Source organism: Piliocolobus tephrosceles, chromosome 4 (assembly GCF_002776525.5).
Source record: "Piliocolobus tephrosceles isolate RC106 chromosome 4, ASM277652v3, whole genome shotgun sequence".
In the NCBI taxonomy this organism is placed as follows: Eukaryota; Metazoa; Chordata; class Mammalia; order Primates; family Cercopithecidae; genus Piliocolobus; species Piliocolobus tephrosceles.
The window spans coordinates 144,696,246-144,711,256 of NC_045437.1; the positions used below are offsets into that span (position 1 = coordinate 144,696,246).

General features: G+C 40.1%; 1 protein-coding gene across 2 annotated transcripts in view; it reads right to left on the bottom strand.

The window, feature by feature from the left end:
• Positions 1–15,011, bottom strand: part of SH3RF2 (SH3 domain containing ring finger 2) — a 145,214-nt gene that overhangs the window by 68,758 nt on the left and 61,445 nt on the right. For both annotated transcript variants that reach the window (XM_023227045.1, XM_023227044.2), the window contains exons 3-5: positions 13,374–13,643; positions 9,585–9,680; positions 2,370–2,684 (exon numbers count right to left, since the gene is read on the bottom strand). In XM_023227045.1, the coding sequence (XP_023082813.1) occupies positions 2,370–2,684; positions 9,585–9,680; positions 13,374–13,643 (681 nt within the window). The remainder of the gene's footprint in view (positions 1–2,369; positions 2,685–9,584; positions 9,681–13,373; positions 13,644–15,011) is intronic.

The following is a 15,011-nucleotide window of genomic DNA, read 5'->3' on the forward strand; positions in this document are numbered from 1 at the left end:
TCCATCCATCCATCCATCCATCCATCCATCCACCTACCTACCTACCTACCTACCTACCTACCTACCTACCTACCTACCTATAGATCCATCCATCTCGTATTAGTTTCAGTAAAGTTTGAGGTTATATTACTCTTCTTGCTATGGTAGTAGAATCTCCAATACTCACTATGGTTACTAGCACATCGTAAGCATTCAACAGATGTTTATTGGCTGGAAGAGTTACACTAATCTGTAATCTTTCTTTAAGAAATTAATTCTTTCTCCAGTCTTCCCTACGTATATGTCACCACCACCTGCCCAGATATCTACGTTAAAAGTCTTGATTCCTTGATTTATTGAGTACCTGCTAGGGTCTAGGCACCATGTGGGTTGCTGGAGTGAGGAAGGCAGGGGGAGTGTGATGAACTAGACCCAACCACAGCTCTCAAGAATGTTAAAGAAAAGGGAAGAACTTGTCATTTGCTCAACTTTCTGCTTGTCTTTAGCTAGAAATCATAAGTGGGCCATTTCGAGTGTGCTTTTACAACCTTTGGTCAAACATGTAGAAATCCTTCCAATCAGCCATTTGAGTGGAGAAAAGGCTGCTGTGAAGTGGTTCCCTGGTCATCGGATGTGTGAATGCCATACTGTGGAATTCTCACTATTTGTGAAAACTACTAAGGAATAATACGTGTTTTGAATCCTACTAAGCTTTTCCCACTCTAGTCCAGCCTCTGTAGATGACATAAATGCCGAGAATAAGAATTTTAAAAGCACACGGAAAATGACTCTTGGTTAAATCTTTTGCGAAGTCAACTTAGAGCTAAGTGAGCTAGCTTATTTCTACTGAGTGTGGGCTGCACTTTATATATCTATGACTATATATAAAGAATCATTTCAAAAAACTCTGTGACTCTTTGGCTTAATTGTGAGTCACAAGTCTCCCATTTTAGAGACTGTGTGTGTGTATGTGTGTGTGTGTGTGTGTGTGTGAAGGAGAACTTTGGGCATAAAGCATATATTAATATGTACTTGTAAAGAAGTACCGTGTGTATGTAGAAAGTTTTATAGTTTTTGTTACAGCAAGGGGAGTGTAATGGAGGAGAAAGAGAGAGAAAGCGTGTATGTGTGTGTGTGTGCATGTGGTGCAGGTGGTGGGCAGAATTACATGAGCAGCCAACTTCTTAGTGACCCAGACAGTGGTATAAGATATGAAGCGTTGTAGGAGGTGATCGTTTTCCTTTCAGAATAGCACACAGGTCTTTGAGGAGCCCTTGACTTTCTCTTTCCTCCTTGTCTTGTTAAAAAGGGATTAGAGTCCAATTAAGCCTTTTAATCCCAAGGTAGAAATTCATGTTTAAAAACAAAATTTACGGCTCCTTAAAAAAAAAATATATCAGTACAAGTTGAGTTTTGCCCTTTCAAGTTGCCACCTGCGTGGTCCCAAAGAGTATTTTCAGCTGAATACCCAACATTCAGCTCTTCTTAATTACTTTGCCTCATTCCTCCAACTCCTTCATCTTTTAAAGTACCCTTCAACATAAATAGCCGTATGCTACTAGAAATACTTCAGCCTCTGGATTGCCACGACCACCCCAGGTTTATTTCTCTTCAGTTGGCAACACAGTGACCAGGGTTAACAATAATAGTATTAAGAGCTAACACTTATTGGATGCTTAATATATAGCAGGCATCATGGTGCTAGGCACTTTACATGCATTATCTTATTAGGTACTCCATCTGGAAACACCCAGAGCTGGCTTCACCAGTGTGTGACTTGCATAGCCACACAAGGCTCCTTGCTTGGTTTAATGCTCTGCTGTTCCCATCTTGAAATTCTTGATTATTTTTGAGCAAAGGACTTGTATTTTCATTTCAGACTGGGTCCTACAAATGTAGGTAGCCAGTCCTAAGAACATTCAATAACTCATAGTTTCTTTTTGTTTCTTTTGCTTTCTTTCCATCTGATGCCTAATACATTGCCAGAGGATGGGACAGTGAATCTCGAATTATGATGCCAAAACACTCTTGAGAAAATAGGTGCCATCATCTCTTTGGAGGGAAGTTCTCTAAGGGACAGGAATGATATCATGGCTCTCAGCAAGGGAAAGAAAAGTATCTGTGAGAATTTGGAAAAGTTGTTTAACCCTTCTAAACCTAAGTTCCCTCACCTGTAAAATGAGAATAATATTAATAACACCTAACTCACAGGCTGTTCAAGGATGAAATAAAATGTTTATACAATTCTGACATGGAATACATATGGCATTAGTTACTAGTAGGGCATTCTGGGTGCTTAGCTAGTAGTAAACATCAAATATTGCTTGTGACATGGTATGAATCACTTGCCCAACTCAAAAGTGCCCTCATCCCAGGAGATTCTTCCCTACCTGTCCCGCTGAGCTGGAAGGAATGTCTACTTTCTCCACAGGCTGGGTGATCACAGAGGGGTTGCTGGAGCTGATAAGCACTGGGGTGCTGATCTCTACCATATGGCGCCCTGAAGGAGAATGGACCATCCGGTTGAGAGTGTTCAAGGCTGTTGTGATGGAAAACTGCCCGGGTCCCTTCCTCCTGGACCCTGGGCCCCTACGGAGGGTAGATGTGTTGCCTCTGGAGGATGAGGATACCAGGGACAGGTTTTTTGTGCGGGATGACTGGCGACCTTTGTTCTTCTCTAGAAGGTGTCTTGCGGTGAGGTTTGGCTGAAAAGACAAAAGGTCCAATGAGAAGTTTGTCTTCCTGATCTAATGTGAGTAGCCAGTTCCTACCCACGCCCATCTGAAACCAGGTCAGATGCCACCTCCTCGGTCACTGGCTCAGATGCTCACTCCTTGGTGAGCACAGTAACAGCTTCCATCTGCTATCAATGTATCCTCATGACTTTGCTCTATGAATGCATTCTCCCAACTTTCCTGCAAAGTAAGTACTACTCTTTTACTTAATAAGCCATGATGCTCTTCCCTGGCTGAGTGTATTTATTCTTCCTTTACCCATTTTCCCCAGTCATTTCTGGCTGTTTTCACCTAGTGGACTTCTCCCCTCTTCCTTTAGCCATCCTGGAATCCCCTGCTGGGTTGGCTACTTCCCTTTCCTGGTGCTCCCAGCAGCCCCTGTGTTTCCCGATCATTGTATTTTTCACTCCAAACCACAATCCTTTACTTGCCTTTCCCCGACTAGTCTGGTAGCTATCTGGGTTGCAGGGACCTTCTACACATGATTCTCTCCTGTACCCCAGAGTAGATGCTTAGTGCTTGTGGAATAATGAGTGAATGAAGTTGCTCAAGTTCATACATTTCATAAGTGTTTGGGCCAGAATGTAAGTGCATTCAGGACCCTGAATTCTTATGCTAAGACTGTCTTTTACTACTTCCTTTAAATGTGTTCATGTAATCACCCTTCTTCCTTGTTCTATATCTCTTAGTCAGTGATGTGTTAGTAAATTAGCTGTCAAAAAAAAAAAAAAAAAAGTAACAAGGAAGAAAGAAAAAAAATCCCTGATTCGTGGAGTTTTTCAAGCCACCAATGGTTAAACAACTGGCTGGAAAAATTCCTGAAAATGTAACAACCAGCTCTTGTGATCTAGTTCCAGCCAACTCCAGTACACCACTGTGTTATGTCTGTCTAACCCACTACATCGGTCCATTCTCACAAGAAATTATAGTAATATTTTGAGTACCCTACTCACTGAGGGCCCTGTGGGTTCATTTCCTTTGGAAATCTGAAACATGTTGACAAACAAGAGTTAGTGCAATAACTCTTACATTTATGGATGATTACCTAAATTTTCATTTTTATAATTGTTACCAGTTGCCCTCTAAAACCATAGCTCATTCTAATTTAGAAATCCAACTATAGAGGTAAAAGAAATTTGCCCATTAAAGAATTTTTTAGCAATAATGTGCAGAGGATTAAAATAACTGAGACAGAAAATTGTATTGAATGTGACTTTTGTTGAGGAATAAAGTTCTTAAAAAGAAAATTTTAAAGAAGATGTGGTTCTTACCTCAAGAAGCTTATAATATTGTGAAAAACTCATTCAGTAGGGGAATGAGCATTATTATGTCCACTTTAAAGATAAGGAGGCCAAGGCCTGGAAGGGGTGACTTATGAATGACAGAGCCAGCATGTAAACAACTAAACAAGAAGCCATCATATAATTATAAGTGCTCTGATGCAATAGAGAGGGATTGGGGGAGGGAGCTACTTTAAATTAGGGAGTCGAGGAAGATCTGCTGAGAAGAGGGCATTTAAGCTGAAACATCAAATGACAAGACGGAGCTAGCTTTGTGAAAATGGAGGTAAGAACATGCCCAGAAGAGGCACCATAAGCTAGTGTGAAAGTCCTAAAGAGGGAAGGAGCTCAGCTTGCTTGAGAAAAAGACGGAAGACAGAAACAGAGAGAAGGCTGGAACAGAGCATGTAAGGAGAAGATGATAACAGAGGCCACAGAGACAGGCAGGGGCCAGATCACAAGAGCCTGGGAAGCTTCCATTTTATTCTACATATAATAGGAAGTCTTTGGCAGGACTTAGGTAGAGGAGCGATATGATCTGCTTTATGCTTTTAAAAGCTCATGCTACTGTTCAGCAGTTTCTTAGAAAGTTAAACACATACTTAGCATCTGACCCAGCAATTCCACTCCTAACTAATCACCCAAGAGAAATAAAAACTTGTGCTCACTCAAAAACCAGTATGCAAATGTTTATAGCAGCTTTATGCATAGTTGCCAACAACTAGAAAACAACTCCAATGTCTTTCACGAGGTGAATGAACAAACTCTGGCACATCTATACAATGGAATATTACTCAGCATCAAAAAGGAATGAACTACTGATATATGAAACAGCATGGTAATTCCAAATGCATTATACAAAATGAAAGAAGCCCAACTCAAAAAGCTACATTCTGTACGATTCCATTTATATGACATTCTGGAAAAAGAAAACTACAGGAGCAGAAAACAGATTAGTGGTTGCCAGCGGTTATGAGTTGGGGAAGAAACTGACTATAAAGGGGCAGCATGAGAAATTTCAGGGCAGACTATTGGAACTCTTCTATGTCTTGATTGTGGTGTGGTTATGCAATTATATGCATTTATTAAAATTTATAGAACTGGACGTTAGAAAGAGTAACTTTTGCTGTATGTAAACAAACAAACAAACAAACAAATATAAATAAAAAGCTTGTTTTGGTTGCTATTTAGAAGTGCCAGAACAGAAGTAGGGAGACCAATTAGGAAGTTTTTGAAATTGTTTAGGCAAGCTCTGATGGCAGCTTGAATAGGAACAATGACTTAGAGGCCCCAGGGCACCTGCCCCTCCATTGTTCACCCAGTAAAAGGGCAATATGCACTCTGAATTGAATGAGTAAAGTTCTTTATACAGCCATTCGTAGCTATAATGAAATAAGTTACTTTTTTCTGCTTCCACCTAATTGTTCTGTCCCCAGGTGAGTACCACCATCAGCTTTTCTAACATGAACACTGACAAAGGGCCCCGGGAGACTCTGCATCTGCCCTGTCCTCTGCCAATATGATTAATAGCTCTGCTGGGGAAGAATTGCAGGTCTCTTAGATTTGCACCCACCCATTTGAAACAATATTATTGAGGTTCCTTGGGCTGAGCAAAGTTCACATAACTCAGGCAGGCTCTGTTGGAGGCGTCCTCATAAGAATGAGCATAGGCTCAGCCTTTGTTTTATCACCTTTTAATGCAGGTGCAATTCAATAAGTGAAATGATACATTAACAAGAAAAATCCTGTTTATGCCAAACACACCCACACACATGCACACACACATATATCATGCTCATAAGAAAGCCTCCCTTCCTTCCAATTGCTTTCCATGACACTGGTAATTCAAAACTTATTTAAAGAGTTCTCAGCAAGTGCTAGTCTTAATGAAATGACTGGAGTCAAAATTTAAGTGCTGCTTTAAAAAGCACAATTTAGATTTCAGGTAATTTTTGAAAACCAGGTTTCCAGATTAGAGCAACCACTTGATTATCTTTTTCCCCTCCGAGCAATTTGGAGAACAAATGAAGCCCTGGCTAGTTTAATGATAATCTTGATGGTTCTTGCACTCGCTAATTTTAGAGGTGAAGTGGCCGGAAAGTGTATCCAAATGAATAATCATTAAATGGAGAAGTTTTGGGAAATGGGTTTCAGAAATGGGTAATAAGATAACTGGTGCCTTCCCGCCCAGCCCAGAGTTATGAAGAAGCATCTCAAGATAATGCAGGAGACCAGGCAACAATTTCCATAAATATTTAAGCGCCTCATATGGGTCCAACGAGGTACTAATTGCAGCTGACCTCTGTCCTTGGAGAGTCAACCCTTGACTCTGAATCATCCTAACTTCCTCCTCAGAAAAGGCTCCTACCCAGCAGATGGCTCTGCCACTGACCTACGTCCATAAATCAAGAAGTGGGGCTGTCCTTGACCACTTCTCTTCTCTATCCCTGCCTCTGTCAACCCCGGAGTCCTGTGGATTCTACCTCCTGAAAAGTCCCTGAACCTATGGGTCTAATCCACAGTCATCTAACTGGGCAATGCAGGGGCCTCCTACCTGCACTTTCTGCTTTTTTCTCCCTCCTCTTCAAATCATTCCTCCTACTGCAGCCAGGGCAGTCTTTAAGAAACCCAAATCTGGTCATTAAAAAACCTTTCAATGGCTTCTGTTGGCTTTTGGGTTGAATCCACACTTCTTATGAAATGGCAGAGGCAATGATACCCAATGTTTCATGTGTTCCCTTTGTGTTCCCTTATACTTCTCAGCTGACTTGACATCAGATCAGGCTATGTGACTGGTTCAGGCTAATGGGCTGTGAGTGGGAGTGACAAGTGTCACTTCGAAACGAGGCATTTAGTTTGTGAGACAACTCACTCTTCTTCATGCGTCCCTACTGTGGAAACTAGGAAGCCCACATCTTCCAGATGATGTAGCTACCAGATGGCCCAGCCATATTAGTCTGGGTTCCTGAGTGACTATGAGCAGAGCCCCTCATCACTCTGCACTGAACACGGAATGTAGGTGAGGAATAACATTTTCTTTGTTCAGCCACTGAGACTTTGGTGCTGTTTATTGCCACAGCATAACGTAGCCCATCCTGACTATATGGGATGGTTTATGACGTCCTCTGTGATCTGTCTTCCATTCACTTCCCTGGCTTCAGTTTTTGTTCCTCTTTTACTCTCCAAGCTCCAGCTCTGGTACTTCCTTTTTCCCCTGGCTACACCACACTTCCTCATCCTGCAGGACTTTTGCACATGCTACCTCCATTACCTAAAATGCTCTTTATCTGTCAGATCTTGGCATAAGTGGCATTTGCTGACCTTCTGCCCTGGTAAATTGCATATCATAACTCCCTAATAGTTTCCTCTGCTTCAGTCTTTTTTTTTTTCCTTTTTTGAGATAGAGTCTTGCTGTGTTGCCCAGTCTACAGTATAGTGGTACAATCACGGCTCACTGTAGCCACGACTTCCTGGGCTCAAATGATCCTCCTGCCTCAGCCTCTGGAGTAGCTGGGACCAGTGTGGGCCACCATGCCTGACTAGTTTTTAAATTTTCTGTAGAGAGGGGAGTCTCACTATGTTGCCCAAGCTGGTCTCCATCTCTCGGGCTCAAGCAATCCTCCTGCCTTGGCCCCCAATGTGTTGGGATTACAGCCAAGAGCCACTACACCTGGCTACTTCAGTCTTTACATGATTCATCACACTTGTAATTACTGGAATACTTTCTGACGTTATAGTCTCTGAGAGTAGGGACCCATGTTTGTCTTGTGTCTTTAGAACTAGGCACAGGTCCTAGCATAGCAGGCACTCAATGAAAAATTAGTTGAATAATTAAACATATGTTTAGGACAGGGTCACAGTGAATGGTTTGCTCTAAAAATTTTTTTCCCCTGGGAGCTCTGACTACCTTCAGAATTATTTTCCATACATTCACTTGCTAAGCTATTTTTTTTTTTTTTTTTTAAACAGAGTGCCTGTTCTGTGTTAGGCTAGCCTGTGAAGTGCAACTAACCACTCATCAGATATTCAGAGGAAAGAGGCCATTGACGGTTTAACTACTTGCTGAAATTTTATGGACAAAGTAGGTTTCTATCTGAGCCTTATAAAATAAGGGAAATTTGAACAGGTAAAGATAGTTGGGTGTTGTATCTGAAAGGGGCCCCAGCAAGAGAAAAGGCATTAGGAACGAGAATTAGGAATGAGTTTAGTAGAGCCAGTAAGAAGACCAGCCTCTCTGGACCCTTCCTCCATATCTTCCTTCAACACTGATGGAGTAGAGGAGGTACAGAGAACCCTGAAAGCTGTGCAACGCTCTGGGTGCACCATTCATTTCAGAACCTGCTTTAGCTCTTATGACTAGAAGAATTGGTTGCTTCTGCTCAACTGTGGGCTGTTCTGTTTCAAACACTCCAGCCCCTAGGGTGGACAGCACGCCTTTTACTCCTTTCATAGCTTTCTACTACTCATTTTTAATGCTTTATGCATATTAAGCACCCAAAAAATGCAGTTAAACAATGAAACCTCTCTTTTAAATATGTAATGACTTGCTTCAAGCTAAATTGAGGCTCATGGCTAATGAGGTTATCATACTGGACAGGTTATATTATGCTGGAGATATACATAGCCTAGCATGTTTTCTTTTTTTTTTTAAAGAAGATTTTTCTGTAAAAAACAGAAGTAATAAATATATGCTAATTTCAGAAGATTTAGAAAATACAAGTTGGCAGAAGAAAATGAAAAGCATCTAGAATCTCATCATGTAGTGATCACAAATGTTAACATTTTGGTACATATCATTCTCTAGTCCTTTATCCATTTATATAAACACACATATATTTAAAAGTTAGTTCCATATGGTCCAACTTATTTTTTTATTGTGATAAAAGACATGTAACATAAAATTTACCTTCTGAACCATTTTTAAGTGTACAGTTCAGTAGTGTTAAGTACATTCACACTGTTATGAAACAAATCTTTAGAACTCTTTTATCCAACAAATCTGAAACTCTATATCTATTAAACTTAAAAAAACTTAACAATGAATCATAAATCTTTCCATAATATCGAACACTTTATGATATTAAATATTATTCTCCATATATTATTATCCATACAGAGACACTTTTTTCATTACCACAATTAAAAAAAATGAAGTCCTTATTGTTGACTATTTAGAGTATTTCTTTTTTTTTCATAATTATATACCATCACCTAATGTTATGGTGAACATTTTTGAATATTTTGTGCATTTATCTTTGTATACTTATTTAAATATTTACTTACAATAAACTCTCAGATGGACTTACTGACTCAAAGGAGGCCCACATTTTTAATATTTTTGGTATAAGTTTATTTGAGTTTGCATGTGACAGATTTCACTAATTTACATTCCCATCAGGAGAATGGAAAAGGCTCATTTCCCCAGACTCTTGCCAGAATTGGGTATTATTGTCTGGCATCTTTTCTTTAGAGATTTTAGTTAGTTCTGAAATAAGCCTCATAGCAAATAGCAGTTGCTCTCAGGCATCACTGTAGCACATGCATATTTCTGTATAACTGTAAATCAGATGTAGACTTGATACTCACGTACCTCTACAAACAAGATAGGGAAGATGCCTACTTTATCTCCTAACTTGCCTTCTGCCCAGTTCTCATCCACTCGGCTGATCACAGTGATGATATCATCCTGAAAGAGAAATTCTCATGGTCAGCATTTACTCTCATTTTCAGGCAGTGAAAGCTCTCAGCAGAGATCAGTTTGGAGTCTCAGATGGTGTAAGGTATGAGGATTGTACCTTGTGCTTGATTTATTTGGGAAGTCTTTGGCTAAAATGAACTTACTCCATAAAGGGCAGTGTTTGTGTCACCGAGACCACAGGGGAGTAGAAATAATTTGGAGAATCAATGGAATCCAATAGGAAAACTTAGAAATGTTTCTAATTTTTAAGCACCAGTAGGTCCAAGCTTTTCACTTAAATTTATCTGATGGAGAAATAAAGATGGAAGCCATAGGGAGAAGCACTTTCAGCTTTCCAAAAAGAAAAATGAATTTTATGCTCATTTTGAAGACTTTTCAGAACCTATTCAATTTTTAATGCATCAAACATAAAGCAACTTTTTGTTCAGATTTTTCTTACTCACTATAAAAGGTTATATGTAAATTTGTAGAAACATTTGAAAATACAGGTAAGCAAAACAGGGAAAATATTGTATCACAATAAAGATACAATCACTGTCAACAGCTTGAATAACACATTTTTTCCAGATTCTTTTCTATCAAGACAAAACATACACATATATAAACATACATATTTTTTAAAAACCTTTCCAAAAACATACACACATGCATACAATAAGGTGCACACATCTTGAGAAATTTTACATTTGAGTATATCCATGAAATCCCTGTTCAGATGAAGGTATAGAATACTCCCAGCACCCAGAAGGTTCCTTTGTGCCCTTTCCCACCACTTGTTAAGAGGCAACCACCACTCTGACTTCCAGTACTATCCATTTATTTTGTCTGTTCCTGTACCTCACACAAATGAAGCCATATGGGACACAGGGATTATTTTTATTTAATGCCATTTTAGAAACACCTTTCTGTGTCCATACAACATTCAAGTTCAACCTGTATATTCATCCACTAAAGACCTTCTGATCTCTCCCTGACATTCTGTTTCATGCGCCTCAGGAATTAGGATTAATTTAAATTTAAATCTGTTACTGCATTATACCCTTTCTTAGCTTCCTCTTACACAGCGGTACCCAACCTTTTTGGCGCCAGGGACCGGTCTCGTGGTAGACAATTTTTCCTCAGATGCCGGGGGTAGAAGGTGGGAATAGAGGGTAGGGAATAGGGGATGGTTTCAAGATAAAACTGCTCCAGCTCACATTATCAGGCATTAGATTCTCACAAGGAGCTACAATTTAGATCCCTTGAATGCGCGGTTCACAATGGGGTTCACGCTCCTATGAGAATCTAATGCTGCCACTAATCTGACAGGAGGTGGAGTTCAGGCAGTAATGCGACCCATTACTATAAACACAGCAGCTATAAATACAGATGAAGGTTTGCTTACTTGCCCACCACTTACCTCCTGCTGCGCAGCCCGTTTCCTCACAGGCCACGGACCAGTACTGGTCAGTGGTCCAGGGGTTGGGGGCCCCTGCTCTTACATATGTGTAATTATGCATTTATAGGTTATTATTTATTTCTTTTTTTTTTTTTAATTTTTAGTCGGAGTCTCGCTCTGCTGCCCAGGCTGGAGTGCAATGGCGCGAACTTGGCTCACTGCAACTTCTGCCTCCTGGGTTCAAGCGATTCTCCTGCCTCAGTCTCCTGAGTAGCTGGGATTACAGGCACGGGCAACCACGCCTGACTAATTTTTGTATTTTTAGTAGAGGCGGGGTTTCGCCATGTTGGCCAGGTTGGTCTCAAACTCCTGACCTCAAGTGATCTGCCCACCGCGGTCTCCCAAAGTGAATGCAGGCGTGAACCACCGTGCCAAGAGATTATTATTTATTTAATGTCTGTCTACCCTGTCAGACCATAAACTCCATGCGTGCAGAGCCTGTGTCTGTTTTGTTAATCTTTGTTGTCCCTAGCACCTAACATAGTGGCTCCCCTTTAGTAGTCAGCCAATAAATATTTATTGAATGCATGCATGCAGGAATAAATACCTGACATTGAATAAATTACACAATTTACTGAGCTAGAAAGCACTAGGAAAAGAACAGCTTTGGGAAGGAAGATCTTGAGTTTAATTTGGATATGCTGAGTTTAGACCATGAGATTTCCTAGAAGTCTGTGTATTCCACAGCCTTCCAGAATGGGTCAAATCCTCTCTTTTGGTTTCTTTGTCATAATTTCCCATTTATATATCTGTTTCTTCCACTAGATTGCCAGCTCTGTGAAGGTAAGAACAGTGACTCATCACTTTATCTCCAATGGCCAGCTTGGCACATGGATGGGCTCAAGAAATGAACCAGTGTGTGAGGTAAGTGCCCCAGTTTACAAATTCCCAGAAAGCGTGAGAGACACAGACGATGATACTCCCTTATGTCTTCTTCCAGCTGTATGTCTAATGCCTGGCACAAAGTAAATACTCAATATATGTTTGTGGAATTGAACTGACTTTCCTCTAACTGTAGTCTAGGTCTACACTTTGCTGTTTGGGCTGCAGAATGACTTTTCTTAGGAGTCTCGCTCTGAGGTTCCATAGCAATAATAAAGATAGTTATCTCAGAATATGGAGGACAGAGAGGTTGTCTAGTTTGAGAAAACCTGAAGTAAATCTCCTTTCTGGTAGTGGTGGAATAAAAATATTTTGTAAAACAAAAGACCTTGCCTAAGCTATTGTAGCAGTGCCACTTTTTATACTTATATTTGATCTACTTATCACGAGTGGTGAAGAATGAAAATAACTCCAACTGTGGTTTCTATGAGAGATGTGAATGTTTAGGGAATAACAAATACTGAATACAGAGTTAAAGTAGTGTAGACTTTAGTACAACTGTCATTACTTGCAAATGGTGGGGAATCATCTAATGAAAAAGAGGCACAAGAAATCTTAGGGTAATTAATGTTTGGAAAACATGTCTTGTAAGAGGTTATTTATGTAGAAAGGCATGCTTATGTTATTGTGTGTGTCTGGAGTGTTTTGAATGTGATGTTTACAACAAGATAGAATGTTGTAAATGAATAGAATTAGGTAACCATAACTTGGTCGCAAGAATACCCTTCCACATACGTGATAAAGAGGTAGAGGCTGTAGCTTTACATAGCATGTTATCAAATTGTTTGTAATTTTCTGTCCATGTATCTGTTCTTCCCATTACTCTGTGAGGACAGCAGAGACTCTGACTTATTCACGTCCTATTCCCAGGGCCTGCAAGGAGTAAGTGCTCAAAAGTGATAGAATGATAGAATGAGTAAATCAAATGTGTTATTCAAGCTGTTGACAGTGATTGTATCTATATTGTGGTATAATATTTTCCTTATTTTGCTTATCTGTATTTTCAAATGTTTCTACAATGGTTTCAGGATAAATGAATGAATGAATGAATGAGTGACTACTTCTGTCATTACAATAAAAAAGGCTTACAGACTTCTATCACTTATTTGTAGATTTCTCTAGAGATTTCACTTGCATGTAGTCTGAATTGTACACACATATGACACAGAGATGCACCACATATATACATATATAATTTATGGACAAAATATGTTTTATGAATAAAATAATAAATGTTAATAATAATATAATATATTTAAAATACAATTTTTAAAAATCAGCAAATATTAAACAAGCAACTCTGGTTCTGCTGTGGTCTCTCTGTGGTCCCAGGTGACTCTAGGATTCACCCAGAATCCTACCTTGAGGAAGGTTAGGCAATCCTGGTTCTCACTGTTGTCCTTGCCTCGCAGGTCGAAGTTGTAGAGGGCCCTGCAGAGCGGGGGTGGCTGGGGCAGCTGCTTGATGACTTCCACGGAGCTGGCTGGGAAGATCCCGCTGATGCCATTGATTTCCCCCTGGTACCAATTCTCATCAAGCTGTCTCCGGAGAAGGATGACATCTCCCTTATTAAACCTTAGGTCACCAGGATTTTGCCCTCTGTAGTTGCATAAGGCCTTTGCTCGAGGTACCTGCAATGGCACAGACCAATAAGATATGTACTTAGCTGAGAGTCTGGAGGAACAGAAGATACAAACATTCTTCCTTTTACTGTACTTTGGTTTAACATGCTTTGCAAATATTGAGTTTTTTACAAATCAAAGGTTTATGGCAACCTGTGTTGAGTAGGTCTATCAGCGCCATTTTTCCAACACCCTGTGCTCATTTTGTGTCTCTGTGTCACATTCTGGTAACTGTTACTAACTTTAAATATTTTAAACGTTTTCATTATTATTATGTCTGCTATGGTGATCTGTAATCAGTGATCTTTGATGTTGCTCTTGTAATGTCGGGAGGGGCGCCACAAACTGTGCCCATACAAGACAGCAAACTTCATCCATAAATGTTTGTGTTCTGACTGCTGCACCAGCTGGTCATTCTCCCATCTCTCTCCCACCTCTTGGGCCTCCCTATTCTCTGAGACACAATGATATTAAAATGAGGCCGATTAATGACCCTACAACTGCCTACAAATTTTCAAGTGAAAGGAAGAGTTTCACATCTCTCACTTTAAATCAAAAGCTAGAAATGATTAATCTTAGGGAGGAAGGCACGACTAAAGCTGAGATAGGCTAAAAGCTAGGCCTCTTGTGACAAACAGCCAAGTTGTGAATGCAAAAGAAAAGTTTGTGAAGGAAATTAGAAGTGCTACCGCAGTGAATACATAAATGATAAGTAAGTGAAACAGCCTTATTGCTGATATGGAGAAAGTTTGACTGGTTTGTGTAGAAGATCAAATCAGCCACAACAGACCCTTAAGCCAAAGCCTAATCCAGATCAAGATCCTAACTTTCTTTAATTCTGTGAAGGCTGAGAGAGATGAGGAAGCTGCAGGAAAAAAGTTTGAAGCTGGCAGAGATAGTCTGAGGTTTAAGAAAAGAAGCTGTTTCTATAACATAAAAATGCACGGTGAAGCGGCAAGCCATCAATATTGAGTCAAGACCCACTGCCAGAAAGAAGATTACAACTTGCTGAAGGCTCAGAACATCATTAACTTTTTTTAGTTTATTTTAAATTAAGTTAGATATATTGTTATTTAGGCATAATGCTATCGTACACTTAATAGACTACAGCATAGTGTAAACACAACTTTTTTTTTTTTTTTTTGAGACAGAGTCTTGCTCTGTCACCAGACTGGAGTCCAGTGGCGCGATCTCGGCTCACTGCAACCTCCACCTCCCAGGTTCAAGCGATTCTCCTGCCTCAGCCTCCTGAGTAGCTGGGATTATGGGCGCGCATCACCACGCACAGCTAATTTTTGTATTTTTAGTAGAGACAGGGTTTCATCACGTTGGCCAGGATGGTCTCCATCTCATGACCTCGTGACCTGCCTGCCTTGG